This window comes from Synchiropus splendidus, chromosome 13 (genome assembly GCF_027744825.2).
Source record: "Synchiropus splendidus isolate RoL2022-P1 chromosome 13, RoL_Sspl_1.0, whole genome shotgun sequence".
Taxonomy (NCBI): domain Eukaryota; kingdom Metazoa; phylum Chordata; class Actinopteri; order Syngnathiformes; family Callionymidae; genus Synchiropus; species Synchiropus splendidus.
In genome coordinates, this window is record NC_071346.1 from 543164 (window position 1) to 569569 (window position 26406).

At 55.0% G+C, this 26406-nt stretch overlaps 3 protein-coding genes across 17 annotated transcripts in view; 1 reads left to right on the forward strand and 2 right to left on the reverse strand.

The window, feature by feature from the left end:
• Window positions 1-7824, forward strand: part of sntg1 (syntrophin, gamma 1) — a 25777-nt gene extending 17953 nt beyond the window's left edge. For 2 of the 7 annotated variants that reach the window (XM_053882792.1, XM_053882793.1), the window contains exons 14-19: window positions 778-894; window positions 1487-1558; window positions 1648-1800; window positions 2357-2449; window positions 2864-2974; window positions 3036-7823. In XM_053882792.1, the coding sequence (XP_053738767.1) occupies window positions 778-894; window positions 1487-1558; window positions 1648-1800; window positions 2357-2449; window positions 2864-2974; window positions 3036-3209 (720 nt within the window). In that variant the 3' untranslated portion in view covers window positions 3210-7823. Of the gene's footprint in view, window positions 1-777; window positions 895-1486; window positions 1559-1647; window positions 2450-2863 lie in introns of all 7 variants that reach the window. The other 5 variants (XR_008416373.1, XR_008416374.1, XR_008416375.1 and 2 more) reach the window with 5 other exon arrangements.
• On the reverse strand, window positions 5718-10797 carry pcmtd1 (protein-L-isoaspartate (D-aspartate) O-methyltransferase domain containing 1). 2 transcript variants are annotated; one of them, XM_053882794.1, is made up of 6 exons: window positions 10613-10797; window positions 8682-9083; window positions 8514-8616; window positions 8197-8368; window positions 7791-7914; window positions 5718-7720 (listed from the first exon to the last, which is right to left on the reverse strand). In XM_053882794.1, the coding sequence occupies exons 2-6, from the start codon at window positions 8986-8988 to the stop codon at window positions 7326-7328; spliced, it is 1101 nt and encodes a 366-aa protein (XP_053738769.1). In that variant the 5' UTR covers window positions 8989-9083; window positions 10613-10797; the 3' UTR covers window positions 5718-7325. The 2 variants fall into 2 exon arrangements, with proteins under 2 accessions (XP_053738769.1, XP_053738770.1); XM_053882795.1 differs by having other exon boundaries at window positions 10636-10792.
• A 1983-nt stretch (window positions 10798-12780) lies between these two features.
• st18 (ST18 C2H2C-type zinc finger transcription factor) overlaps window positions 12781-26406 on the reverse strand; it is a 36202-nt gene continuing 22576 nt past the window's right edge. For 5 of the 8 annotated variants that reach the window (XM_053882729.1, XM_053882736.1, XM_053882733.1 and 2 more), the window contains 17 exons: window positions 24137-24757; window positions 23458-23592; window positions 22795-22885; window positions 22631-22723; window positions 22137-22327; window positions 21756-21916; window positions 20178-20387; window positions 19389-19495; window positions 18787-18852; window positions 18211-18279; window positions 17941-18003; window positions 17337-17417; window positions 15243-15464; window positions 15094-15182; window positions 14924-15027; window positions 14687-14833; window positions 12781-14618 (listed from right to left, as the gene is read on the reverse strand). In XM_053882729.1, coding sequence (XP_053738704.1) covers window positions 14478-14618; window positions 14687-14833; window positions 14924-15027; window positions 15094-15182; window positions 15243-15464; window positions 17337-17417; window positions 17941-18003; window positions 18211-18279; window positions 18787-18852; window positions 19389-19495; window positions 20178-20387; window positions 21756-21916; window positions 22137-22327; window positions 22631-22723; window positions 22795-22885; window positions 23458-23592; window positions 24137-24757 — 2591 coding nt within the window. In that variant the 3' untranslated portion in view covers window positions 12781-14477. The remainder of the gene's footprint in view (window positions 14619-14686; window positions 14834-14923; window positions 15028-15093; window positions 15183-15242; window positions 15465-17336; window positions 17418-17940; window positions 18004-18210; window positions 18280-18786; window positions 18853-19388; window positions 19496-20177; window positions 20388-21755; window positions 21917-22136; window positions 22328-22630; window positions 22724-22794; window positions 22886-23457; window positions 23593-24136; window positions 24758-26406) is intronic. The other 3 variants (XM_053882732.1, XM_053882731.1, XM_053882730.1) reach the window with 3 other exon arrangements.

Here is a 26406-nt window from a genome sequence, read left to right on the forward strand (position 1 = left end):
AGCTCTGAAGCGGGAGAGTCTCCGAGCTGCGGCCCAGGCGCCTCGCGTGTCACCCTCAGGCCGCCATCGTCTTCAGGACCAGGCCCAGGGAGGGTCCAGTCTCAGAAGCAGGACCAGGCCCAGGGAGGGTCCAGTCTCCGAGGCAGGACCAGGCCCAGGGAGGGTCCAGTCTGAGAGGCAGGACCAGGCCCAGGGAGGGTCCAAGTCAGCAGTCAGGAGGAACATGCTGGCTTCTCCACGCGGCCTCCCTCCTGTGACTCCCTGTCAGCCGTCAGGTCACTGAGTCCACTGCAAGTCCACCTTCATCATGAACCCTCCTCTTCAGCCCCAACATTCTTGGTCCTGGAGGTTTGTTTTTCCATTTGTAAGAGTGAGCGTTCACCCGCCCTGCTGCTGGTGTGGAGCACGGCCTGAGGGCCACTCCAGGCCTTTGCTTCTGCGTTTGTGGCCCTCATCCCAGCAGTGTGGAACCAAGAGCTGAACGTCTACGTTGGACATTCAAAGTCTTGAATTTCCTGACCTTCCTTTGATTCATGGTGTGAAGAGTGAAACCAGGGTCTGACAGGCTTATACTTCACTCTCACAACATTTGTGTCTGATTCCATTGGTTTCTTCTGACACCGAGGCTGCGAGGACGTTTTATTATTAGCAGCAGTCACATGGCATCACCTCCTTCTCGTCTTTCCGCAGGTGAACTGTTTCCCATGTGTCTTCGCTGGGCACTTGTAGTCTCCAGCCCCATGGTTTAAAGAGGCTTCTGCTCTGTTGGACCTGCAGATCATCTACATGGGCTGGGTGGACGAGAAGGAGCAGGACTCCGTCCAGGACCGGATGTACTCGCCCAAGTTCCTGGCCCTCAGAGGCTCCTCCCTCTTCAAGTTCTCCGCTCCTCCAGTGAGTCCCTCACTTGGACCCTGGCCGTTGACCAGACTGTACTGTTGACGGGGAGGCCAGGGCTCTGCTGCTGCTGCTGCTGCTGCTGCTGCTGCTGCTGCTGCTGCTGCTGCTGCTGCTGCTGCATTGGTCCCTCCTCCTGATGGATGATGATGTTACGTCTGTTGACATTCTGCCGGCCACTTCACTGATGATGAGCGGAGGGGTTAGCTGTCAGTGCTGCTGGAGCTGTGAGGAGATGGATGGATGGATGGATGGATGGATGGATGGATGGATGGGAGGACACGCAGATGGAAGTGGGTGGAGCCGGAGCCTTGACCTTGGCCTCGGCCTCGCGAGCTCAGGTTCCACGCCGAAACCTTTGTTTGGAGGAGGGAATGCAGCTGCAGCAGCAGACACAACTGCTGAGGTCAGCAGAAGCACGACAGTCGGCGGCTGAGGTTCCCCCTCTCCAGGGACGCGCCTTGCTCTTGGCTCTGGCGTGGACCCCTGCGGTATGAAGTCAGAGGCAGTGGACACCCTGGAGAGCTGGCCAGTCATAAAGAGTTTGGCGTGTGAATCACTGTCTGACCGACACGCCGTCTCTCCGCAGGTGACCACATGGGACTGGACCCGAGCGGAGAGAAGCTTCACCGTCTACGAGATCATGTGCAAGATTCTGAAGGTGGGCTGGCGAAAGGCCCGTGTCAACACTCACTCCAGCATCTTAGCTGAGTCACTGCTTAAGAGTGACCCCTGTGTGTGTGGTCTCAGGACACCGACCTTGTGGACAAGAGGAAGCACTGCTTCAGCGTGCAGACGGAGAGTGGGGAGGACATGTTCTTCAGCCTGGAGCTGGAGGCCGAGCTGCTGACTTGGGAGAAGGCCTTTCAGATGGCCACCTTCTTAGAAGTGGAGAGGATCCAGGTCAGCCTCTCCCTGGCTCTGTGGCCGCGTGGCCTTGCACTCACGTCACTCACTGACCCGTTACGTACGTCGGCACCAGCTCGTGACCCGCGGGCCTCCCAGGCTGGCTGGACTCTTGCTGGAGTCCTGGCCGGCCACCGCTGTAGAACCCTGAAGATCCGCTCCCGACTCCCTTGGGTGGGATGGTTTGTGGTCCGGTTCCCCGGCCCCGCGTCAGAGCGGTGGTGTTTCAGGACTGCTGCTTCAGCCACACAGCCCGCAGCTCCTGGGTGACGAGGAGTCTGCAGGAGGCAGCGGTGACGCTTCCCTCTTGACTCTTCGCTGAGTTCTACACTGAGTCCCTGGCAGAAGTGTGGGTCTGGAGCAGTGTGTTGCAGAAGCTTTTGACGCACGACAGATGCTGCCTGCTGCAGAGTGAAGGTTCCTCTCTCATCCCAACTAAAGTCTGGCCTGATACCGCGGTGTGTCTGCTGATGACAGCCTGAGCTCCAGCCGTGGGGGGGGGCCTGCTGGGATGCTGAGGGTGATGGCCAGCTCCTTTGTGCTTGTGTTGCAGTGCAAGACGTACGCGTGCATCATGGAGAGCCACCTCATGGGCCTGACGGTCGACTTCAGCATGGGCTTCGTGTGCTTTGATGCCGCTTCAAAGGTGAGCGCTGCGCGTCAGGACCTTCCTCCACGTTCTCACGGGCCTGTGTTTCTAAAGGCGCCTTGGTGCGCCGCCAGCCAGCAACTGTCGCAGCACGGTCCGCTTCTACACGAGGGATGAAATCAGAGGGTTGAGCCACGCCATTTCAGGCAGTTTCAGCTGAAAACACGAATGATTCTGATGTAAGGTCTTCAGTCAGTCACGGACCAACCCAGTCTTCAGATGGATGATGCTGGAGCTCGTCCTCCAGTGGATTAATGGCCATTTCAGTATACTTGTATTGAGGAGCTCCCGCCCCCCGTGGTGATGCGTGGAATTGCAGCAGGAGCTTTGCGTTCCCCGTGTTTGTTTGGTTGTTCACGTGTCATTCCGGCCGCGTGCCGGCATCTGAATGCTGTGATGTGTTGGTTCCAGGCCGTCCTCTGGAGGTACAAGTTCTCTCAGCTGAAGGGCTCCTCGGATGACGGCAAGAGCAAGATCAAGTTCTTGTTCCAAAACCCTGACTCCAAGTCCATCGAAGCCAAGGTGAGAGGAGCTGCCGCTGGTGGCTGCTGGCTCCCGTGGCTCAGGGCTCTTGTGTTTCCAGGAGCTGGAGTTCTCCAACCTCTTCGCCGTGCTTCATTGCATCCACGCTTTTTTCGCTGCCAAAGTGGCTTGTCTGGACCCGGTGTTTGTGGAGAGTCAAGGAAGCGCCGCCATGGCGGCGCTGTCCTCCCTCACTTGCAGTTCTCTGACTCCGAAGCTGAAGTACGCCACTTGACACTCGCCGTCTCCCCTCAAGACCCTCGGACCTTGACTGTGGTGATGGTGGCAGCCAGGAAGCCAACGCCACTGCTGGACCTGCAGAGGACGCACGTGGACTCACACACACACGACCTTGACCTCTGCACGTCACGATGGAAGACGTGACGCTTCAGGTGGCTTTTATCAAGGACTCAGCCTGAAGAACAGCTTCCACGTTAGATGGAACCATGACCTTTTGTGTGTTGCTCTTTCCAAGAACTATGTGTTCCACTTTAGTAAACCGTGAGCCTCGCGGTCTTGACTGGACTCAGGCTGGGTCACGAGCTGCTGGCGCATGGAAGAAAGCCGGTGGGCCAAGTCTGGCCTGCTGAGTGGTGTTCATGTTGGCTCTCTGGGGACCCCGGGACTGAGCTGAGACTTGACACGGGTGGAAATGTGGCGAGGTGTTGGGAGATCTGCTCCAAGTTCAACCCGACCCATGCTGGACCCCGGGTGAGTTTGACTCCTGCTCATTGGAGGAGCAGCTGACGACAGCCCTGGGAACTGCAGCAGGTTCTTCTCTTCCCAGCCACCGCAGCGCTCAGCTGACGGTGAGCTCCGGTGGTCCACTGCCAAAGGTTGGAACGGGCAGGTCTCAGACTCAGGGGCCACATTTGAGTCACTTCATGTTCCAGAAACCCCTGCAGGCTCACCATGGTCACCGTGTCCTGGATCACCGACACGCAGACCCCAGACTGGGCTCCACGGCGAGTGAGGCATGGAAAGGTCAGCTGGGGAGGTGTGGCCCGACTCTTGTCGCTCATCCACCTTCTCCTCATGTTTGATTCCTGGTCCTCAGTGGCTGTTTGGATGGTTGAAGTCTGTGACTCTTACACGCCACAGTTGGGAAGGAAAGCAGAAGATGGCAATCTATTGTCCATGCCAGTCCTTTTCCCAGCCGTGTGGAAGAACCATGAGACTGATGACTCGGGATGAGAGGAGAGAGAGTCAGAGGTCTTTCTCTCACGACTGAAAGACTCGTCCCTGGAGCGAAGAGAGCGCGCCATCAGGTCCAGACTGGAGTCCCGGCTGATGGAGCATGAGCTTCTATGCAAAGGAGGGAGGATGTTGTGTGTCAGTCAGCAGCTGACCTTTCCACAGGCTGCGCTCACAAACGTGCCGTGCAATACATGAATAAATTTTATCACGTGTCTCTCCTGTGTGGTCATGTGACGTCAGAGACGGAGGCTCCGGCCTGGGTGAGGAGGACACCGGGGACCGCTCCGTGCTCGCCGCTGACCGAGTCAAGATGGAGTCTTGGGTCGGAGTAAGATTGGACGTATCTGCTGCGAGGTTTGTTGCTCCGTGGTGTTATTTCATGGGAGCCAGTCAGATCGCAGCATTTGGCGGCTGCTCTCAGCGACTCTCCAGTGGAGCTGCGTCGCAGGCCTCTCCTCTTCTCTCCTCTGCCTCTGTGTTTCCCCCCTCTCTCTTGCCGGCCAGTGCTCCGCCCACTCAGCCTCTGTGTCCGGGGCAAGAGTCTTCCCCCTGCTGGAGACGGCCACACATCCGTTCACTCCTCAGTTCAGCCTGCCAGTGTGTTTTCACACCATGGAAATCCTTCCTTTACAAACGCTCACGACTGTTTTCATTCAGTATGTTTGATTCCAACATTGATCCCTTTGTGGCGCAGCGGCATCTAGAACGACTCCAGCTTGTTTGGATCTTCATCTTCCTGATGCATCTACTTTCCTTCATTTGGCTTCCATGTCACTGGCCTCTGGATTGTCTGATGAAGCTCAGCCAGAGTCAGAGTGGATCCTCGTCTTCACCGTCTTCATCCTCATCCTGCCAAACCCTCCTCAGCTCTCTCCGCACGCTCACTGAGCCACGCGTGTGCTGCTCCATGGCTCCGCCCCGCTCAGCCTGGCGAGGGGCAGAGCTGTGACTCGCTCAGCTCATGTGACTTGTTACTGTTGGGTGACGTCACGTTTAGTCGTCAGAAAAGATGACTGGAGAGGAGACGCCCCTCGAAGTCTCCCTTCAATCCAGGAGCTCTGAACCTGTCTGATCTGGGGCCCCACCTTCCTCAGAACCAGTGGCCCCGGGGCCCATTCAGTAGACCTGATTCATGACTCTTGATTTCATTTGTGACCAACAACCTTCTTTTATCTACTCACACAAAAACAAAGCAAAACCTTGTGAAGTGACATGAAAGCATGTGATCAGCGCAAAGATATTTATTTGTCATGGAAAAGTCCAACCAGCAGCAGAAGCAGCTGCAAGTCATGTTCATCACATTTACTCAAGAAAAAAATACACTTGATGCAAACTGCTGAGAAAATGGGAATCAAATTCTGAATAAAATAAATAGAATAAAAAATATCATAAAATAAAAATAATGTATTTTATTTAAACTCCAAAGACGATATAAGTGAAGTGTAAATGAAAGTATCGCCATGAAATATTCAAATTAATTTGGCTTTCATGAACAGTCTGTACTGTAGGGGGCGCCATCACTTCCTTCTTCATTGTTTCTTTCCAAGAACTCCTCCATAGTTGGTGACTCTCACAGATGAGCAGCGGTCAGGTCAGTTCACTGACTCACTACTGCCACCACACCTGGCTCATGGGTTAGAGGCGAGCGTCTGGCGGCCCAAAGGGGTGACAGAAAATCCTCTTTACAGTTGAGTTTGGATGTTCGCGCCATGATTGTGTGGGGTCTCTGGACACTCTGGTTTCCTCCCACTCTCCACACACATGCACCAAAGTGAACTGGTTAAAAGCTCGGTCGTCAGCCTGCTTGTGTCCCTCCCTCCCCCCACCCCACGTGTTCCCCCTCTTGCCCTCACTAGCTGGGCAACTTTTCACCGACTTCTCATCGTCATGACAGTGGAAGTAAAGTGGTACGCAAAGGTCTCCGGGTCATTCACCGACAGAAAGTTGACACCAGGTGACATGTGCTTGTGACCTTTAATCTTGTGCCAAACACACTGGAAACATATGCAAAGATGAGGAACACACTGGAAGAAACCAGACGCCTCTAGTGGCCAGAAAGACACCGCACCTTCCCTGCTGGGTTCAGAAGAGGCTTCTGACGTGACCTCAGAGGAGTCACAGGAGCAGCAGCTGAGAGCCAGGACTATGTTGGACCTCCTTGCTTTCCCAACTCAGTTTAGAGACGACAGCGTGAGAAGCGCGTGGAAGCGTACACCAGCTCTTCACTCACAGTGTGCAGAGTCACAACAACTCAAAACAGATGGGCTCCCAAACAGAGCCGCGCAGCAATGTACAGTGCTTGTGTGTGACTGATGAACAGCAGTGTGGGGAACCGTACAGCAGAAGGTCACAGCAAACCAAAGTGCGCTCAGAATCAGCGGGTGAAAAAGCTGGTGCAGTTCAACTGGTCTTATTTCTGCCCTGTGCACCGTCGACGGTGGAATGTTTGGACACACCACACGGGCTTCTCCTCCCAACTCTGCTGCTACGGAAGAGCTTGCCTTTGATTCCTGTGTAACCACAAGGTTGGTCTCAAGGCCATCAGATAGTTTCTCAGAAAAATGTTGGATCAGCAAATCTCTCCGGACAAAGTCTCTCTCTTTTCTGTTGATGTTGACAGTAAAAAGTGTCTCCAGGAAAAGGGAGGACGGAGGTGGGTCAGCAGGAACAGCAGCATGCGAGGAGGTCCACCCCAGGAGGCTCCCTCCCGCTGCAGTGGCGTGCTCCACCGTGCTGCGCACCACCACTCTCACTCTGGCTCCACATGCAGGATAGTGATGAAGGTCTTCACACGTGAGCGCCAAGGCAACAGCCAAGAGGTCGGCCTGGTGTGGCGAGCGCCGGTCCCGTGCACCGTGAAGCGCGGCGAGGACGGCGGCCCAGAAGTGACCATCCAGAGTGGCCCTGGTCCAAGGCATCGGTGAGGGCTGAAGTTCAACTGCCAGATGACGGGCAGACGCCAGGAGGACCCACCTCACCGCGGAGGTGACGAGGACATGAAAGGTGCTTTATTACTGGGTGTTTTCTGGGAAGTGCTTGGTGTGAAGGAGACAAAGAGCATCACCGTTACAGTTTCCAAACGAATTCAATAGCAACTGTGGCGGCTGCTACACGAGCACTAAAGAGGGGTGGCGCCCTGGCTCGGGCCGCGCCGTCATTTCTCCCGGTAGTGCAGCAGGTAGGCTTGCAGCGAGAGCGGCAGGGGCAAGGACATGATCTGGTCCCTCAACATGTTGACTTGCTTGATGATCTTCACCTCACTAATGTCTCTGTCCTCCTCCTCCTCCTCCTCCACGTCCACGTCTTCCCCCTTCTTCAGCTGCTCCTCGCTGGCCTCCGCCTCCTCACAGTCCACCACTTGTCTGATGAACTGGTTCTCCACCAAGCCGTAGCTGTTGATGCAGCGCTGCCTGCAGTTCCCTCGCTTGCGCTTCTGCGGGACTCTCTCAACCACTTCCTTCTCCTGACCCTCGCCGCCGGCCAAATTCCGCAAGGTGCGGCGAATGCAGAGGCGGGACAGATCCTGCAGGCTGCGCACGGCCACGGGGGCTGAGGACCGAGAGCTCAGAGTTACGGCGCCGCCTGCGGCTGAGGCGCGAAGAGGAGCGTTGCTACTCACGCAGGTAGACCACCTCAGACTTCTGCCCCTCGGCCTTGTTCTGCTGGACCAGCGGTGCGAAGGACACCTCCAGGATGTTTTTCTTCTCCCATGTGGACTGGCCGGTCCTGGTGATCTGGGTCAGCTGCGCACAGAGGAGGGGGGGGGGGAACCTATGTTAACCCATGGTAACGCCCCTGCGCTCTTGATGATGGTCAGCATCTGCAGCTTCCTTCTCCAGCAACACCACCACCTTCTCTCTGGCGCGTCTCCTGGTGGCATTCACGGCAACAGACCTGCTTGATCATCCCTCTCTAAATGAGTGGAGTCCTCCGCCCCAGTGTTGCAGTAGCACTGCACACCAGCGAGCTCCGCCCCCAGCAACACGAGTCCTGCTCCATTCACCCTGAGGAGGCGCTGCACCTACCTGGTCCTCCAGGGGCATCACCAGGACGCCTCCCACTTTCAGCAGCACTTTCATGTAATGCTCCTGAAACTTCTTCACTCCAGCACCGCAGTAAACTCGGTCGTACTGGTGGCTGTCCGTGGAGATCTCCAGGCAGTTTCCCACCACAAACACCGGCTCACAGAACTCAAACCTGTGAGGAGGACGTTGGGTCAGACGCGCTCCGCAGCACTGGTGCCTTGACTCTCAGAGGGCCGCAGCTTCACCGACCCGGGAGCTCCAGCCAGACTGGGGCCGGTCGGAACCCTGCGGCCCTGCCGGGTCACCCCACAACTCACTTGTCAAAGCTCTCGCTCTTCCTGATGAAGTCATCCAGCCTGTCGCGAGCGTAGTCCACCACCTCCTGGTGGAGCTCCACGCCGTGGTTCACGCCACACGGGCCTGGAGCAGAGGAGAATGAGCGCATGCAAAGACCTGTGTGGAGCGAGGAGCAGGAGGCCACTCACCGATGATGAGACCCACCATGGTGCTCAGGTAGCCGGTGCCGCTGCCCAGGTTGAGAAAGGAAAGTCCAGGCTGCAGCTGAAGGGCCTCCATCACTTCAGAGTAGATGCACGGTGCAGAGAGGTGGATGTGGCCGTGCTTCCACGCCATGTCTTTGTAAGCGTTCTCCTTGTAGCCCTCCACGTAATAGTCTGCTCGATCAATGGCCCGAAAAGCCTGTTCCACCGTCTGGGAGCGGATGTAATGGGCCTCCTTCAGTTTATCAATGAGGTCGTCGTTGTCCTCCCCGACGCTCACTGCTCCCCCCATGGTGGAGAGAGGAGAGGACCTGACAGCGGGACTGGACCTCAGGAACAAGGAGTCAGTGTTGGCATCGAGAGGACAATGGCTGGCTCTGGCTCCCCCTGCAGAGATGGAGAGGAGCAGCGCGGTCAGTCTGCAGCTGAGGATAGTGTCGGAACTGAGTAAAGTACAGTCACTGTCTGCAAGTCAGTGCGTTTTTAACACTCTGATCAGGTGCCTTCGACTCTAAATAATACCACATGTGGCAAAGCCTCCCTGGAAGCGACAAGCCCGACTTTATTGTTTTAATACCGAGATACAAATTATCGGGAGAAAACTCGGGCTAAAGAAAATCAAGTCTTGCATGCCACATGTGGAGTTACTTTGAGTAGAAGGCACCTGATCAGAGCGTTCAAAGTGCACAGACTTGTATAACATTCTGACTTGCAGACAGTGACTGACAGAGACAGAGTGGTTACAGGAAGTAACCGTGTCTTCAGATAACAGGCATGAAGAAAATAAAGCCTTGCATGTCACATCCAAAAAAAGAAAGCCATGCGTGTCACTTCCAGGGCTCCGTGTGGTTCCGTTCCCAGGCCGAGTTCTGGAAGCTTCTCCGCTTTCACTGTCAGCCGCTTGATGGCAGTAGAGACAAAGCCATGACAATGCGAGTGACCGAAGCTGTTGCCTAGCAACAGAGCCAAACTGGAGCGAGTCTGTGAGGGTCGTGTCTCTTGAAACAGAGCCTCCGTTCTGCTCCCTGTCCGACTGAAACCTCGCGCTGTATCGTGCGAAGACACACGAGATGATGGGCGGGAAAACCAGGCGCAGCTTTGACCCGGTGTCAGAGAGAAGTGCACACCAGGTGACGGCGTGTGGTGCGGCCCAGGAAAGGCCCGCGTGCGACAACCGCCACCGTCACTACTGGCACGGCGGAGAGCGTCGACACACCGCGCACACGACCAGCGAGAACCGTGAAACACACACGACTGTAGATCTGCATTAGTCTTGTGGCCGGAGGTCAGTGCCGGGTGAAAGCCACAGACCAACAAGTGCTGTTCTGTGGTCTGTGTCTGTCCTGTGCCGCAACAGGCCCAAAGGCACCTGACACCTGATGCAGCCAATCGGGTGCTGCGGCGGTCACGTGACTCGCGGTCGTCGTGAGAACCAATGGGATCGCTGCGCTCTCCTCACAACAACCGCCACACAAACACAGCACCGCGTCCTCCACCGCCCTCCGGAGAGCGAGGTCACGTGACCGGGTGCGCGGCGCTCGCCGAGCTCGCGTTGACGAAACAAGGCACCGCACTCGGCTGCGTCTCCGACCCCACTAAGTGACGGCGGCGCCGCAGGTCGAGCCGGAAATGAGCCTGCGACAGGGCCAGTAGCGGCTCGCTCAGCGCCGCAGGCCACATTCGAGACCGGGAAGCGGAGCTAGCATGTGGCGCTAGCAGCCCGGCTAACGCTAGCGCGCGGGCCTGAGTGCGCCATCAGCCGCGCGCGCCGAGCCCGAGTCGCTCCTCACAGAACAAAACCCCAGACTTCTCAAACACGCATCAGACCCGCATCACACACACGCCACGTCGTGAACGCGTGCGCGCCACCGCGGAGTTTGGCGCTCAGGTGAACGGTCCCGACAGACGCGACTCACCGCTCCTCTGTCGACGCACACACCTGGAGCCGTTCGTGTTCAGCCGAGTGTGACAAGTGCGCAGAGCCGCTCCGGCGGTCGGTGCTCGCGCCAAGTAACGAGAGCCACTTTGGCCGAAGAGCAGGAGCGCGAGAGAGCAGCTGAGCTGTGGATGTAAACACGGGTCACGTGGTTGCTCGCTGCTCTGTCCCTCCCTCCGCTCCGTTTAGTCTGACGATGCTCGCGCCGGTCACGGCCGACTCCGCCTCGCGTCTCCTCCTGGCAGGAAACACAAGACCTGCTGCAGGGCCTGTGAAGATTCAAGCCCTTATGTACATGTGGTATTTTAAATCAATGGCTCATGCGCAATTCATATATATATATATATATATATATATATATATATATATATATATATATATATATATATATATATATATATATATATATATATGTGTGTGTGTGTGCGTATTCAGGCGGACCTTCCTCTTGTCCTCCTCTCCTCCACCATCTGCACCATTCCCGGTCCAACCCTGCCTCTCCTCTCCACCGTGGACTCCCTCTGACTTGGTGGAGTCTGGGACCAGCACTCTGCTCCCAGGGGGCGCGCTCTCATCCTCACTGTTCCTCCTGCTCATTCACACGTGTGTGCTGTCTGTAATTCAGTTCCAAACGCTCTGGGAAACTTTAGCTCTATGAATATGGGATTTCCCCATTCACATAACCCGATTAAGCGTTCTCCTTATGATCATAACATATGAATACATCTTTGGGTCCCAAATGAATTAGAAGGTTGCATTGCAGGGTGATATCATTTTCCATGTTTTCCTCAAAAATCTGACAATTAAAAAGGTGCATTTCTTCTTCAGCCTGACAAAACGCACATTTGACATCTGTGTTACTGAATCTTGATAGATGTGTGTCGGTGGGCTCAATGTTGTATTGAACTTCTTTGGTTTCATGAGAGGGAGAGAGCGCAAGTGGGAGGAGCCAAGTTGTTGTCCAATGAACATTAGGGAAGAGGAGGAGCTCAGGTGTTGTCCCCTCGGTGTGACGCGTCCTGTGGAAATGATTCCTAATGTGTTTGTTGTTGCCACTCATAATGTTTATACCACTCATGAATAGTGAGCTCAACTTTCTCTGTCTCTGGCCTCTCAAAGTGTCCTTCTCATCTTTGAGGAACAGCATTTCGCGTTTGAGCAACAGGAGAGAGGAGGACCACTGAGGAGCTGGAGGACCTGCTGGTGACAGCCTCCCAGGTGCCACTCCTCCTCTGCTGAGGGGGACACCGTGACCTACTGGACCCTCCTGCTGAAGGACACCGGGCTGATGACAGCAGGGGGAGGTTCAGATGACACGCTGGCGCTCACCGGACAGGCGGACCCTGCACTTCTCCAAACTGCCTGGGGTCGGCGCTGTCTGACGACTGCGTCTCATCTCCAGCACTTGTTTGTGCCACACCCGGAACTGAAAGGTGTCTTCCTGCAGGTGCGACCAAAGCGGCGCTCGTGCTCCGCTCCACGTGCGTGAGAGAGGCCGGCTCGCCTGGACTGAGGCTGACTTGGTCACCAGTCGGCGCGTGGCGCTCAGAACAGGCGTGTTGTACTGAAGCTCCGACAGGTGATTTGTTCCTCCTGCGCTGCTCTTTCACCTTCCTCTTCATATTCGTGATGGTGCTGAAGCCTGGTCACTGTTCCAGCCAGCAACACCAGGTTTTGCAGTTAGTATTAGGAATTATAATGGAAAAATGCACTTGCTTTCACAAAGTTGTGTCAAAGTAGCAGTCCATCCGTTTATCACTGTCTGTTTCTGGTCTCCACTCTGTGCTGGGCACAATTGTGTTTGGTGATGGTTTTCTTTTTCTCTCCGACAGTGATGGAGTTCTGCGGTGTAGCGTTGCATCCCGCTCTCACCACTAGATGGCACGCTTGTCACTGGTAAGTACCAACGGTCGCGAGTGTGACGCGCAACGTGCTGTCGTGAGCGACAGCGGCGCTCAGTCAGAGGATCGAGACGCGTATGAGAGTTCATGTATAACGCGGTCTCTCCGCCTCTGGACGGCCGCGGATGGACCTCAGGCTCGCGCTGGTGTCGGATCGGACCGTGGCGCTCTCTGTGGTGGACCGCAAATCGCGCGCGCGCACATACACACACACGCACACAACCATTTGAAAAGTTTATTTCTACCATACACAAACTGTACAACACAGCGCATATCTGTTTATTATGAAATAGTAAAAGTAATAGGAATCATCAATTTACAAACTACCTCAAACGGAAAAAAAAAGAAAACCAAACGAATGATCAGAGAAAGAAATACACTACAATTCCAATTGGTACTAGCATTGTTTCACAAAAGAAGCATTTCACATTACAAAACATCAAATACTAACAGGGAAAAATAAATATTTGTCACACAAACTTCCTGAGCAAATAATGCGTGGTGTTGGAATTAACTATCGTGTTGAATACATTAAAGATCGGGATCCATTTTTGAAACGGTGATCCCACTCCAAAGAACATTTCGATACATTTGTTTTGCGAGTTTCCGTCCCTGTCCGGGCCCATGCCTGGCTCTCTGTGGTCCTCATCTGAAACAGTGTGTCGCCTCCGCTCCCATGCCACACTGGCTTTCCTCAGCACTCCCAAACCCTTCCACCATTCTGCGAGTTTCTGATATTCTCACTGAGATGTGTGCCCGCGGATGGCACCTCCACGTGCACGTGTCCACGTCAGCTCAGCAGTGACGTGAAGGTGAGCCGCTGAAGTTCATGGTGAAACGCGTCACGAGAGAAAGTGCTTCGTTTTTTTGGAATACGTTTCCAGGTTACACCGAGCCATCGTTCGTGACAGTCAGTCGAGCCGCGGATGGATCGGCTGGTCAGGGACGGTTCGGCTCCACACCTGCGGAGCAAGTCCAGTCCGCAGCTCCTGCTGCCTGAATCCGCCCGATTGTTTGAAACCGAGGCCTCAGACAGTGCTGCTCGGAAAGCTCTCCTGCGGTGCTATAAAACAACTGCGCTGTGTCATAAGTGAGACGCCATCCACGTAATACTGTCCTACCACAGAACACAGCGCTCGTATCGTTTCATGGATCCATATACAGTTAGGCACATACTATGTGCACACGCCAGAGTGCGCACGGAAGGCAGTTGGAGAACTCGATTTTCTTGAAACATGAGCGGAAAGAAAAAGATAAAGTGGTGGTTAATCGTCGCACTCTGCTGCCGACGCTGAGAGTGACGCTTCCTTCTCTGCTTGCGTTTATGGACCTCGTGCTTTCTTTTGAGTTTTTAGGGGGAAGAAGCCTAATACAGTCCCGCTGCGTCTTTGCCACCGCAGCCTTCTTTGTCCGCTCATACATTCAGTTTCCAATAGCTATTAAAAAGCACTAAATGATCCAACCCATTCCGGTGGTTGGTATTTCCCCCCGGGAGCCTCAACACTTTCTTTTCCAACACGAGGTGGTGAAGGAAGCCACGAGAGTGGGCCGTGCGTCCGTGTCATTTACAATGTGCAGAGATTCAGTTTCACACCTCATGAAATAAATAAAAGTCAAATAAATACCGACAAATATAATCATAATAAATAGCAGTAATTCAAGAGTGACATCAACATATATATATATATTTATATATATTTCTACGGATTCAAATCAAGCAAACCATACAAAATGATTAAGTGCAAGAGGAGTCGAAATCTCACCGGGATGAACACACGAGTGCAGGAACAGTACAAGCATGACACATCTGGCCCCTCATTTTCGCTCTGCTCCGTGTATTTGCTGGGAAACCCTTCCCCAGAGCCCCGTCCTCCACACGCGCCAGGCCTGCGCCCCTCAGTCAAGTGGAGCCACCTGGAGCCGTTGGCTGGCGCCGAGAGGCCCCTACAGGTGGATGCCCTTGATGGCCTGTTTGATGTTGTCCAGGAGGACCTTGCACTCCGGCGAGTATTCGTGCTCCGAGTTGTTGTACATGTCAGTTAAGGTGTTGACGTAGGCTTCAAAGTTCTGCTCACTGATGGGTCCCTGCGACCGAGAAGAGGGTGAGTGCTTTCAGCCGCCGGGTGGCGGCGGCGGCGGCGGCGGCGGCTTACCATTTGAGGCAGCTGGATGTCGGTGAGGCTGTTGATGAGGGCCTGGCTCAGACGGGCCAGCTCCTTCAGAAGGCTGTCGTTGTGCTGCTCCATCATCTTGTTCTCCTCCTCGATGCTCCTCAGGTTACATTCCATCGAGGAGATCTGCTTTAGGGAGCAGCCACAGTCACGTCGAGCCAGCCGGCGCTGAGCTGCGGCCGGCCCGGCCCAGACCAGCTGCTGGGAGTGGAGCCTTACCTGGGTTTGGAGCTGCATCATGTCCGACTCGATTTTCATGTTGGAGTCGTTCAGCTCCTTGATTTCGTGGTCCAGGTGCTGCATGTCTTCTTTGTCCTCGATGCCTGAGACACAGCGGGCGTCACGTCTCCACACTCGACCTCGACTGTGACAGTGTGAGTGCTGCTCACCGCTGCTGGTCTTCAGCTTGATGGTCATCATTTCTTCTTCCGAGTGCTTCTTCTTGATACTCTGCGCGTTGAGCGGACAACCGGACAAGCTGCGGTGCCGAGAGAGCCGTGAGCGGGGGCAGGAGAGGCGACCTGTGGCGGGCGCTCACCTGCGGTGGGTGGCGAACACGTTGTTGGCGTGTCCCAGGCCGTTGCAGCCCGGCAGAGGACAGTGCGGCAGCTCCTGCTTGTTGGCCTTCCAGGCGAAGGGCAGCCCGTTGACGGACGACTCCTTCTGTCTCTTGGCAGCCAGTGGACAACTGCCCGCTCTGCGGTGGGACGTGTACTTCCCCGATATGTGGCCCTGTCCGTCGCAGCCAAACACTGGGCACCTGCAGGAAGAAGCCAGTTGCTCAGCCGGTGATGGACCCTGATCCGTCCTCTTGCTCCTGGCCTGGTGCGCTCTGAGCAGCCAGTCTGAGCTCAGCCACTCAGCGCTCAGGCTTCACTCCGTGTACCAGGAGGTCAAGCTGCTGCGCTCACGTCCCACGCGTGGCTGCACAGCTGGGCTGTGACTTGGGACTGGTAGGGTGGCCTGGGTCGGATGGCCTTCCCAGTAGAGAGAACTGAAACAGCTCTGCAGTAGGGCAGGTGATGAGCATGAAGCCGGAGCCACGTGAGTCGTTCCTGCTGCTGCTGCTGCTGGCGTCCGTCCTGCCTTGGCCAGTGGAGCCGACTCGAGAGGCTCGTGTCACACCACAGTGGCTTCAGTCAGCAGCGGTTCAGCCCAGCTCGGTGGCAGGGTGCGGTCCCCGCTCTGGCCTGCAGGGGGCGCAGCTCCCCGCACACTCCTCCTCTGAGGTCATTAAAACCAATCTCCCTTTCAATAACTGGACCGGAAGATTTGTTCACCATTAACCTGATTAATCCATCCAAATGCTGATTAAAAACAAAGTCGCCAAAAGTAGACATGGATTCAAATAATCACATTAAATGTTACTGACTAATCCACTGAAACTTCCAGCGCCGGCTCTCGGCGCAGCACGTGACAAGAGTGCGCGCGCGCGCGTGTGTGTGGGGGCTGGTTTAGACCGCCTCGTGGGGACCAGTTCCTGACAACACACTGGCCTCTGGGGACATCAGGGCCTTTTGCCGGTCCCCACAGATCCAAACCTCAAGTTGAGGATGATTTTTACTGCGGCTACTTGTGTTTATTAGGACCAACTTGTTGTTTTCCGCGTGCTTGACTGTTTTTATATATATTGTTTTTACATTGTTTGCACCAGGGGAGTAGCGCTCAAATATGGATGTGCACTGTACAAGGAGAATAAAGGCCATTCTATTCTAGGACTTCAAAATAAGCCAGGGATCCAGTCTGGTTCCGAGTCCTGCTGCAGGTGAGCCGCGTGTTTCGGAGGGTTGGGTTCTGGAGGAGAGGGTGACGGCCAGGAGACATGAGAAAGCTCACAACGTCCCCACAGCGATAGCAATACAAACGCGTGTGTGTGTGTGTGTTGCACAAACATCGGCGGGGCGTCATTAAGAGCGTGCGGGTTGCATTTCCATGCAGGTCAGTAATGGACTGACATGAATTACAGATAATTGTGGCGTCTCCCCTCGTGCGAAAGAATGTAATTTGGAGGCGAGTCACCCCGGCCCTTATTGATGAAGGTCGCAGGTCACCTGAGATGCTGCTGACTGTTTCAGCCTTTTAAAACCTGCGGCTGGTCACATGACTGGCGCCGGCCGCAGGTAGGCAGCTCGGCGGCGGCGGCGGCGGGACAATAGCCGCGGGCCATATGGCTCCCATCCCCCGCCCCGCTACCAGATGAGTCCCAGTCTAATTCCTGAGCTCGTGGCCGCGCATTAGTAATTAAAAAGAAAAAGCAGCGGCCAGATGTATGGAAGTACACAGACTTCGGATGCAAATCAATTCCATTAGCTGTGATCCAGTTGACGGAAAACAAAGGGCACTTCCTGCGCTGCCCGCCAAAGTAAAGCCAGGGCAGCTCCCGCTTTTCTTCTTCATGGCCTTTCATTATGAAGAAAGCCGCGAGGCCCGGCGACGACACGCAATCCCGCCGAAACACGCGGCTAATCCCCGACAGTCATTCGCTAATGTTAGCACAAAGACGTATTCTTTCCTTTTGTCTCACTTCGTGGCCTGCAGGTATAAAGCGCGCGCGCGCAAGCCACAATATTGAGGCGCGAGTCTGTCGCCACGGGAACATGACAGCGTTGGAGGCGAAAGAGAAATGTCTTACTTAAGCTCCTGCTCGTCTTTTTCATCCTTGTTTGGTGTGAGCTTCAGTCCTCCTTTCCTGGCACGGGGACATCCTGACAGGCTGCAGATGTTTGGAAACAGCAGAGGAACAGTTCAGGAGAAATTCAAGCCGCTGGAGAACTGCACTGCAGCTGCGGGCTGTTCACTCCGTCCTCCCCGGTCCAAGCCTGTCTGAGCAGTGTGCAGGACAACTTTGCTCCTGTGCGTGTGTGCGCGCGTGTTACTGCGTCCAAGTCTCATGAGCTGAGCTGAGCCGAGCCATGCTCCTGCACCACGGACCAGAGTCTGGCTTCACTTGCACGTGAAGCCCACTCCACACTCATGTGTCACTTCTCTGCCGTCGGAAGTGAACATCAGAAACCTTGGCGTGAATGTGGTGATGACGACCTTTTAAGCTGTTGGATATTTGGATATATAGAGTTGGACAGAGGGAGACGGCGTGTCAGCCAAGAAGAACTAGTCGCAGACAGAAATCCAAAAGTGCAGCATGTTTGCAGACTAAAGTGAGATTTTCACCATCTGCTTGAATGTTATGCATCTGACAAATGTATTTCATGCTCAGTTGAATTTTTTTTCGGCGCTACCTTCTGTGAGAAGCGTAATTCCCGGTCACATGTCCAGATCCATCACAACCAGGTGTTGGGCACCTGCAGGTGCAGAGACAGAGGAAGCAGGTGGTTTTTACAGGGAAGAAAAAGGCTGCATGCAAATGCCGTGCCAAACGGTCCAAGTACATAGAAGTCATGTGCAAGAGGGAGATAAAGAAGAGAAGCGCTGACCCAGGCTGCAGCGCAGAAAGAGTGACAACAACGAAACATCCCCCCACAACAATAAACAGTTGAGGAAGCACGTACTTTAGTTCCTGAGAGTTGGCTGCCATCAGCGATTTGAGTGTTTTGTCAGCCAGGGGACATCCAGACACACTGGAGAGGATAAAGAGCTCACAGTCACTCTCACGCCGCCTTTCATCACCGCCACCCTCACGCACGGCACATTCGCAGGAACACCCGACTTCAAGGCCCATGTGGTCCGCGTCATCGCTCCGTCCTGCTGCGCCACGCCCTCCCCAGATGTAAGGGAGCGGCGTGTTGTGAAGTGAAGGCAGTGCTGGGGCCTGGCTTGTGTGGGGAAGTGTAGACCCTCTGGATGAGGAACGCTTGAATCACGGTGTGAAGCCCAACCTGCTTCACCAGTGATGGATCATGTTGTTGGGCCTTCAAGTCAGATGTGCGGTTTGTTGCCCCCCGTATTAGCAGCTCACTGATCTGGGCTGAATAATGGAGTGACAGGACGACGTTGTGCCATCAGTCTCACCACACTCATGGTCAAACCTCTCAGTGTTTCTCACACAGTGAGGTCATTGGTGCCAGGTCGTGACCTTTCATGCCTTCACAACATCATGAGCCGCGGGGCCTCGGTGAGTGGCGTACCTGCGGTGCGAGGCGTAGTTCCCCGTCACATGACCGCTGCCGTCGCAGCCTGGCGTCGGACAGCTGCTGGACGACACACAAACATGGAGCGGTCATTTCGCTTCCCTCACATCTCCCAGCGTCACAACCGTGGACGTTGACTGAGATCAACTGTTGGCGTTAGTACTGCGTGAAATTTAGTAGAAACGCGCCCCGCAGCTTGTGGGGGTGGGTCTCTCCTAGATCAGGGTCTGGTGGAGCTACAGGTGCTACGGTTGGCGACTGGGGCCCCAGCAGCAGCAGCAGCAGCAGCAGCAGCGTCATGCACACTAGCTACAAGAGTCGCTCTGTGAGCTGGAGCAGGGGAAACTCACTTTCAAACACATCTCCTCTCCTCATGAACCTGCAGACATATCAGTTACAATGGCAGCAACGCTCAGCGTGAGTCCTCCCTCGGAGTTCAAGCACGGAGTTACACTTATTACTGCTGACCATCTGTCAAACACTCACGTACAAAGGAGGCTCTTATTATGCACAGTCGACTGAATAAATATGTCTCAGACGGAACCCCCCCGCCCCCTCCCGGCCCCCTTGGTACAGACCCAGCGTGTCACATGACCAACCTCAAAAGCTCTTTCTTGGAGTCCCGTAGAAGCAGTCTGGCTCGGGCGCTCATCATGCCACCGTCTCCGTGATAGGGCTCCTCCAAAGTGGCCTGCTCGTAATCCTCCTGAAAGCAAAGGCCACACCTTGAGCTGGGAGGCAGCGGCATCAGCTGCTGGATGCTTATGGAGCACAGATCCATTTCAAGTCCCATATAATCCTCATGATGCATGGCCATGACTCCTCTCTCTTTCCCATGGTCGGTGGCCGGCAGATGTTGCACAAATGCAGGTCACCAGGGATAATTCTTCTTACAGTCCAAGACCAAGCGTCAGACAAAGCCTCTGTTATGACTTTGGGTGCCGTCAGGTTCTGAGCCTCCGCTCTCTCCCGCCTCAACACACCTGGTCTGCTGCCGTCCCGCCAGGCCAAGGATTCAGAAGCTGCCGCTTTGTTTGACAAAGCGTCCCGGAGACAGAAATGTTCTGATGTGGTGTTGGATTCAGTGTGAAGACTCATTTGCATCCTGGTGACTCAAGCCGCAGGGCTGCAACTCTCACTGGTGACACCGAGGTCGTGTCCAGTCCAAGTTGCTCAGGAGAGGAGGTGGTGAGGGGGAGGTGGGGGGTCACTCTCACCAGGAAAACTACCCAGCGTAATCCGTCGTCTTCCTTAATCTTCTTATCACTGCCGACTCCGTCTCATTGTTCCGGTGGCACATGTGCCTGCGGCGGCAGCGTCTGAGCGCCATGACACCAGACACCGTGACCTCTTGACCCTGAAATCTTCAACTTGCTTTTCGTGTTTACCTCGCTGTACTGCAGAGCCAGCGCCTTGCTGAAGGGGACGGGGCCCTCCCAGCCGTCCCTCTCGCACGGCGGATGGTAGAAGGCGGGGCTGACCAGGGCGCTCCCGCTCTTGGCCACCGCCGGCTCCTCGGACTGGACTCGGACGCCGTCCTTGGGTTTCTTCATGCTCAGGTCCAGAGTGCCGTTTTCGTCCACCTCTATGAGCATGTCCTGTGGTGAAGGCAAAACAGCTCGCTGAAAGAGTGGATTCCTCCCGCTGCATCGTCGTCATCGGGGCAGGAGAGCCAGCGCGACTCCACCGTGTCAAAGCGGAGTGGCCTAACAACTGAAGAGAATCACCACGGCCACAAGTGAAACGCGACTAGACTGTGCTTGGCACTGCGATCATGCATCCTGCTGACTTGCTGTCACTCTCACTTCTGTCCTGCGAGGGCAACTCCACAATACTGCGAGAACCTGGAAAGAGGCGCTGCACTCTCACGACATGTCAACAAGTCCTTTCAAAGCACATAAACAACATATTTAAATAAGACACGCAGTGGTTATCTCCTTCCAGACAAAATACCCAACTAAGCCAGTATTAATTCTGCTGCTGAACACACACAGAAATAATCACTGGTGTGTAGTTTTTCCAGTGACAGCTGTGTCATCTGTTTTCTAGGACACACAACCAAGATGGCAGCTGGGGGTTGGGGGTGTTGCAGGCAGAGGGAGGGGGGTGCTTTTAGGTCATTATTATTAAAGCAAAAATTAAACAGCTTAACCGACCCAAGTTTCCTGGCTGACAGATGTGTGTGGGGGCCCAGGACTGATGGTATTACAGGTTGGAAACCTTCCACAAGAACGGACCACACACGCAGCCCATACATCATGCCTCTCATGATCTTTTTGGTAAAACCAAGCGGAGCTGCAGAGCCGTCCACCTCTGACAAGTCTGTCACTGATGTGGGCGGAGCCACAAGCTTCGCTCGCCGTTCAACATCGCTGGACCCCCCCCGCCCCCCTTGCTAACACTGTTTTATTCATCCGGCGGGCTGCTACCTGGTGGCGGGCCACCCGCCTGTGGAGCCAGGGATCTGTGGCGTGTAGGTGTGGAAGCCCTGAATCATCTGCAGCATCCATATTCATGCAGCCGGCGCGGCGCGGCGCGGCAGTAAGTGCTCTTGGAGGCAAGACTTTGTCTGAATTAGACTTGTCAGATGTTAACTCCTCCAACTGATTGCTCTAATCCCTTTAAATGATTTGAGACTGGCTGCGCTGGACAGACAGCCTCTGCTGGATCAGGAAACCGAGCTAAATATCCGCCGCCATCTGCAGCCCTCAAGATGCAGCGAGAGATTTTTGGATGGCAGCTGATGTCCAAATTAAACCCGCAGTGCTGCGCGTTTCAAACGACCGAGCCAGGCGGCTGGTTGTTGACGTCCTCCTCTCCACTGATGACACGCCCGTTCTCTTGTGCACGCTTTATAGAGTGGACGGCTCCCCGTCAGGCCGCCGCCACCACAGCTTGTCAAACTTGTCCTCTTGCGACCCGAGTCACGCTTCCTTGGAGGCGACCCTACCGAGCGGCGGGATTACCTTGGTGGCAGTGGCCTCCGTGCTGGTCCGGTAGCGAGTGGACAGGTTGAGGATGGCGGCGGTGGCGGCGTGGTCCTTTTTGAAGTGAGCGGAGGGGCTGCGGTGACCGGGGGCGGGCAGGCGGCCACCGGGGGCGGCGAAGCCAGGATAGGGCTGCGGCGCTAAAGGACAAATGAGGAGTGAATAATTCAGTGGCGGCTGCACCAGATGTGGCAGACCGGATCAACACCTGACCACTTGTGAGCGCGACGCAGATCAAAGCATTTGTTGCTGGGAAAACGAGTGGCGTTTCTGGCATCACGCTGGGGTGTTTGATCCCAGCGCGCGGCGCCGTGTCGGACAAACGGGCAAACTCCGAGCTGCATTAGCACTGATACTCACACTCCGGCTCCGAGCCGCCGCCCATCAGAGGCTGCTTCCCGAAGACCTGCGCATCAAAGCTGGCGTGATCAAAGCGCAGCCTGCTGAACTTGTCCATGTCTTTGGTGAGGCCGGGGTGCAGCGCGGCCACCGGGGGCGCCAGTCGGTAGCTCAGCTGGTTCAGCTCGAACTTCTTCATCAGGCCCAGGGCTCTGTGGCGGGCGAAACACAGCAGCCAGTTACGTAGGGCTCGGCCTCCTCGCTTGCCAGATCCTTTGTACACATCGTCTGGGATCGGACGTGTGTTGCAGATCCACAGCCAGGTTGCCAGACTAATTAATATAGTGGGAGTGGGCCGGCTGCCCGCGCTGGATCCACGGGGAACAAAGAGTTCTGCTCTTTTATCGGCGCCGGCAGAGCGGAGCAACGAGCAGCGCCCACGTCTGCCGGACAGCTTGAGGTGGCGCCCGTCAGGATCAGTCACCGCGCGCTCCGGGTGTAAGGTGGAGGCCTACCTGGGCGCGCGCTCCGGCGTCTGTCGGCACTTCAGGCTCTCGTCCTGAGGCTTGGAGACTTTGACGGCAGCGGCGATGGGGCAGCCCGACAGACTGGAAGCAAAAGAGCTTGGTGAGCGGCGGGCGGGGGGGTCGGAGGGCGGCTCGGCCCGGGCCCGGCTCACCTGCGGTGCGTGCTGCGGTTGCTGTTGACGTGGCCTCGGCCGGTGCAGCCGGGCGTGGGACACTTGAGGACGTTCTCGTGCAGCGCCAGAACTGCGAGCAGACAGTCGCGGTCATGTGCACGTGCGCTGATGGAGGCCGCGGCGCAGATCCGTCTCACACACACACACGCACACAAATGAGGCGGGAGCCTCACCAGGCAGCTGATTATTTTCTTCAAAACCGCTGCGTCGCTAAAGGTTCCTTTTTCTTTGCATATTGGCCAATTAGTTTGTTGGAGTTGTCTGTTTATTTCTCAATACTGCGGCCTTTGATTTGCGCGCGCTGCCTCCAGCCTCAGAGCACACGCCTTCTTCCAGGGAAAAAAAGTTAATTACTTTTTCTGTTCCTTTTGTAACGTGGCTGTTTAATGTGCAATGTTTGTGGAGTTGTATAGAAATGAAACAATCGGCGCGGCCAGGGACGGGCGGCTTGAATATTGCCACATTAGAAGACGTTACGAGGGAGAATCCTTTCATTGAAAGTGCCGGCGCATCTTTGGTTTCAACCAAGCGAATGAGCTGAGAGGACGGCAGCGCCTGCGCCGCGCCGCGCCGCTAATCCCGCCAGCCCCCCTGCCTCCTAATGGCCTCAGGTGGAGGCACAGGTCTGATGGTGGGACTTACTTTCTGGAGGAACGCGCACTTTGTGAGGACATCCCGACAGACTCCTGTGGTGCGGGTACAAGCCTGTCACGTGACCCACGCCGTCGCAGCCCGGAGTGGGACACTTGATGTCTTTCTTGTCGCCGCGTGGAGAGTCTGGAAAGACGGAGAGGCTTTAGTCTCTTTTGAAGAGGTTCTTTTCCGGCGTTGTGCAGGAGAGCTCGGCCCCTGTCAGCCGGCGGCAGCAGCAGCAGCAGGTGTTTCAGACGTATCCTGGCGACATCACGCCACGCCGTAATCTGTGATTTCAGTCAAGGCACTTCCACACAGCGCTCACTTCTTAATGCCGCATCCATGGAAAGATTACATCTGGGATTACACTCAGCCACAGTCATTTGAAGAATCCCAGCAAACATGAGCGGTACTTTAGCAGGATTTAAGACTTATGTTCATGGTTAAATATCCGCTTGATTCCTATCAAAATCCAATATTCTGAGTAGTTGCAATTCCATCAGAGTTGATTTTTCCGGCCCTTCATTATTTTAGTCTGTTTATTTATTTCCTCACTTGTTGCCAAAATGTTTGAGTGCTTAAGAGGATTTACAGACATCCACATCACAATCAGATTTATCGGCGAAAATACTTCTCTTTCCATTTGCTTTTAGGGGGGACTTTGTCAAACAAATGCCCTGCCTGTTACCTTTTCCTGCGTGGTAGCCTGCCAGTCTGCCGCTGTCCACGTCCATCACGCGCTGGCTCCGTCTCTCGTGGCTCATCTGCTCCAGGAGGAAGCGGTCCATCTCCCTGTAGGCGTGGTGCAGCACCTGCCTCTGCTCCGACTGCAGAGCCATGGCCTGCTCCAGCAGGCTCATGTTCACCCTCCCTCCGCTCATTTCCAGCGCCCTCTGGTGGAGGCCCAGCGCCCACCCTTCCAGTCGGGGAGGCCGCTCCGCTTCCAGCTCTCCTTCGCTGTCTTCTTCGGGATGCTGAAGCTTGTAGCTCAGAGCTCCGGCGTGTAAAAGGCCGGGGACGGCGTTCCTGGAGAGGTCGTCGGAGGCTGGTGAGGGGCTGCAGTAGCTGCTGCCGTCCACCTTGGCTGAGAAGGACACGGGCTCCCACTCGGCGTCCCTCGTGTCTCTGTACGGACTCGCTGGCGAGGACGTGCCGCTCATTCTGTCCGGGCTGCGGTGGTCAGCCTCAGGCTGGAGGCTCTCGTCCTCCGGCGCCGGGCCTTCAGGCTGGTGGCACCTGGGCGAGCAGCTTGGTGACCACTTCTGCAGCAGTGCCTCGCAGCTGCCGTCCATTCCACCCAAGTCCCCGTCTGAAACCGCAGCGAGACGCTTGTTATTGCTCTTAGGACGCTGAGGATTTGGTGGTGGTCCAAATCCACTCCAGGTTTCCCTGTTTCAGCTGGAGAACAACATGTTTTCTTTCATGAGCATGAAGCCGAAAACCGAAATGATAATCCCAACATTGTTTGTCGTGGAAGCCACAAGCCACCGTGGACCGCGTTTGAGATGAAACAATGGTTTTCCCTCCGCATCTTTGATTGAGCACAAGATTACGGCGGGATTACCACCTTCTGTAATGAGGAATATGTGTGTGTGTCCGGGCCTTAATCTGAGAAGAAGCATGTTGTCATCAGTTGAAATTTGGTTTGGAGAACGACTTGGAATCTTAAGCCGCTGTTTTGCTCATTTACAGCGGGTCAAAAGCCTGTTGAGAGTCGAGAAGCAGATGTGAATCTCGACTGTCAGGTCTGCAGCGGCGGGCTCCACCTCCGGAGTGCAGGTGGTCTGGGCGCCTGTTTGGGTCACGTGACCTGGGCCATGATCATTTTTCATATGTTGCTCTCGCAGGCTGATCAATGGAGCAGCCAAAGAGGGTTTAGTTTGAGCCTCTAAAAGGCAACAAGACTCTATTAACACCCTGCTTTAACAGCGAGTCATGGTCAGTGATTAACAATGGGCGGCTTCATCTGGACGGGTCGGGCCAAATCTGCCTTGATCCCCCCAAACTTATGCTCTATTAAAGCTCTTTGGGCTGTGAAGCCTTTCACAACTGTCAGCTTTCTATCCTCTTAAGTGGCCAGACATCCAGAAGCCAAAAGAGGGATGTGGAGAACATGGGCGCCGTGATTGATGGAGAGAATCAGATCACTCTGGTAAAGCGCCATCAGACGGCCATGACTTTTTTAAACACTTAATCCTCACAAAAAGAGCTTTGGAATGGCCACTATAGAACGTGGGCCACCAATGGGAGGCCGCCGGACCGACATTCATGCTGCTGGTTTCAACTGGACTCTTGAGCTTCAGCCAGCCAGTCGTCTACAGAACTGGCCCAAGGTTTCTGAGGCCAGGTCACGTGACCGGACCACACCACTCGCTTCAACTGACGGCTTCAAGTGTCGCTCAGTGTTTCAGGAGGAGCGTTAAAATAAACACAACGAGAGAGAAAAAAGACCATTCACGCTTTATAGTGGCAGGAAATTCATCTGAAATTCAAGCAGCTCCCAGGTCGTTTACTGTATTGGGTTTAGTTGGTAAATAAAATAGGATGACGGAGAAGCGCTGGACTATTTTACCGAGACGCACGCACGCACGCACGCACGCACGCACACACTGTCTGACAGACGCGCCATGAAAGGGGAAGAGATGGAGGAAAAAAACTTGGACCTCTGCGCTGGTTTGTGTGTTGGAACAGGTGAACAGTTTGTACTCCAGAATAGCCATTACCAGCGCCGTGCAGCAGGGCTGCACTTGGCTGCGCTTGAACACTCTGTCTCGCCACCAAACCGCAGGCTTAGGGTTTTTTTCCCTCCTTTTCTGTCAAAATGCAGATATGACTCGTTCCCTCTGTTGAATTGTTGCTGCCCGCTCTTCACTTTTCCAATTTTATTTTGAGAGAAATATCTGACAATAACAGCTTAAGAAATCAAATGTTTGTCAATATCCCTGCTTGTCTGACACG

Bases quoted from the DNA above. Each gene is read 5' to 3' on its own strand.
- pcmtd1 (XM_053882794.1), bottom strand. From the start codon at position 8,988: ATGGGGGGAGCAGTGAGCGTCGGGGAGGACAACGACGACCTCATTGAT. The intron at 8,369-8,513 runs GTGAGTTGTGGG...TCCTCCTCACAG, and splicing joins AAGAGCGAGAGCTTTGACAA to GTTTGAGTTCTGTGAGCCGG. The intron at 7,915-8,196 runs GTAGGTGCAGCG...CTCTGTGCGCAG, and splicing joins TGATGCCCCTGGAGGACCAG to CTGACCCAGATCACCAGGAC.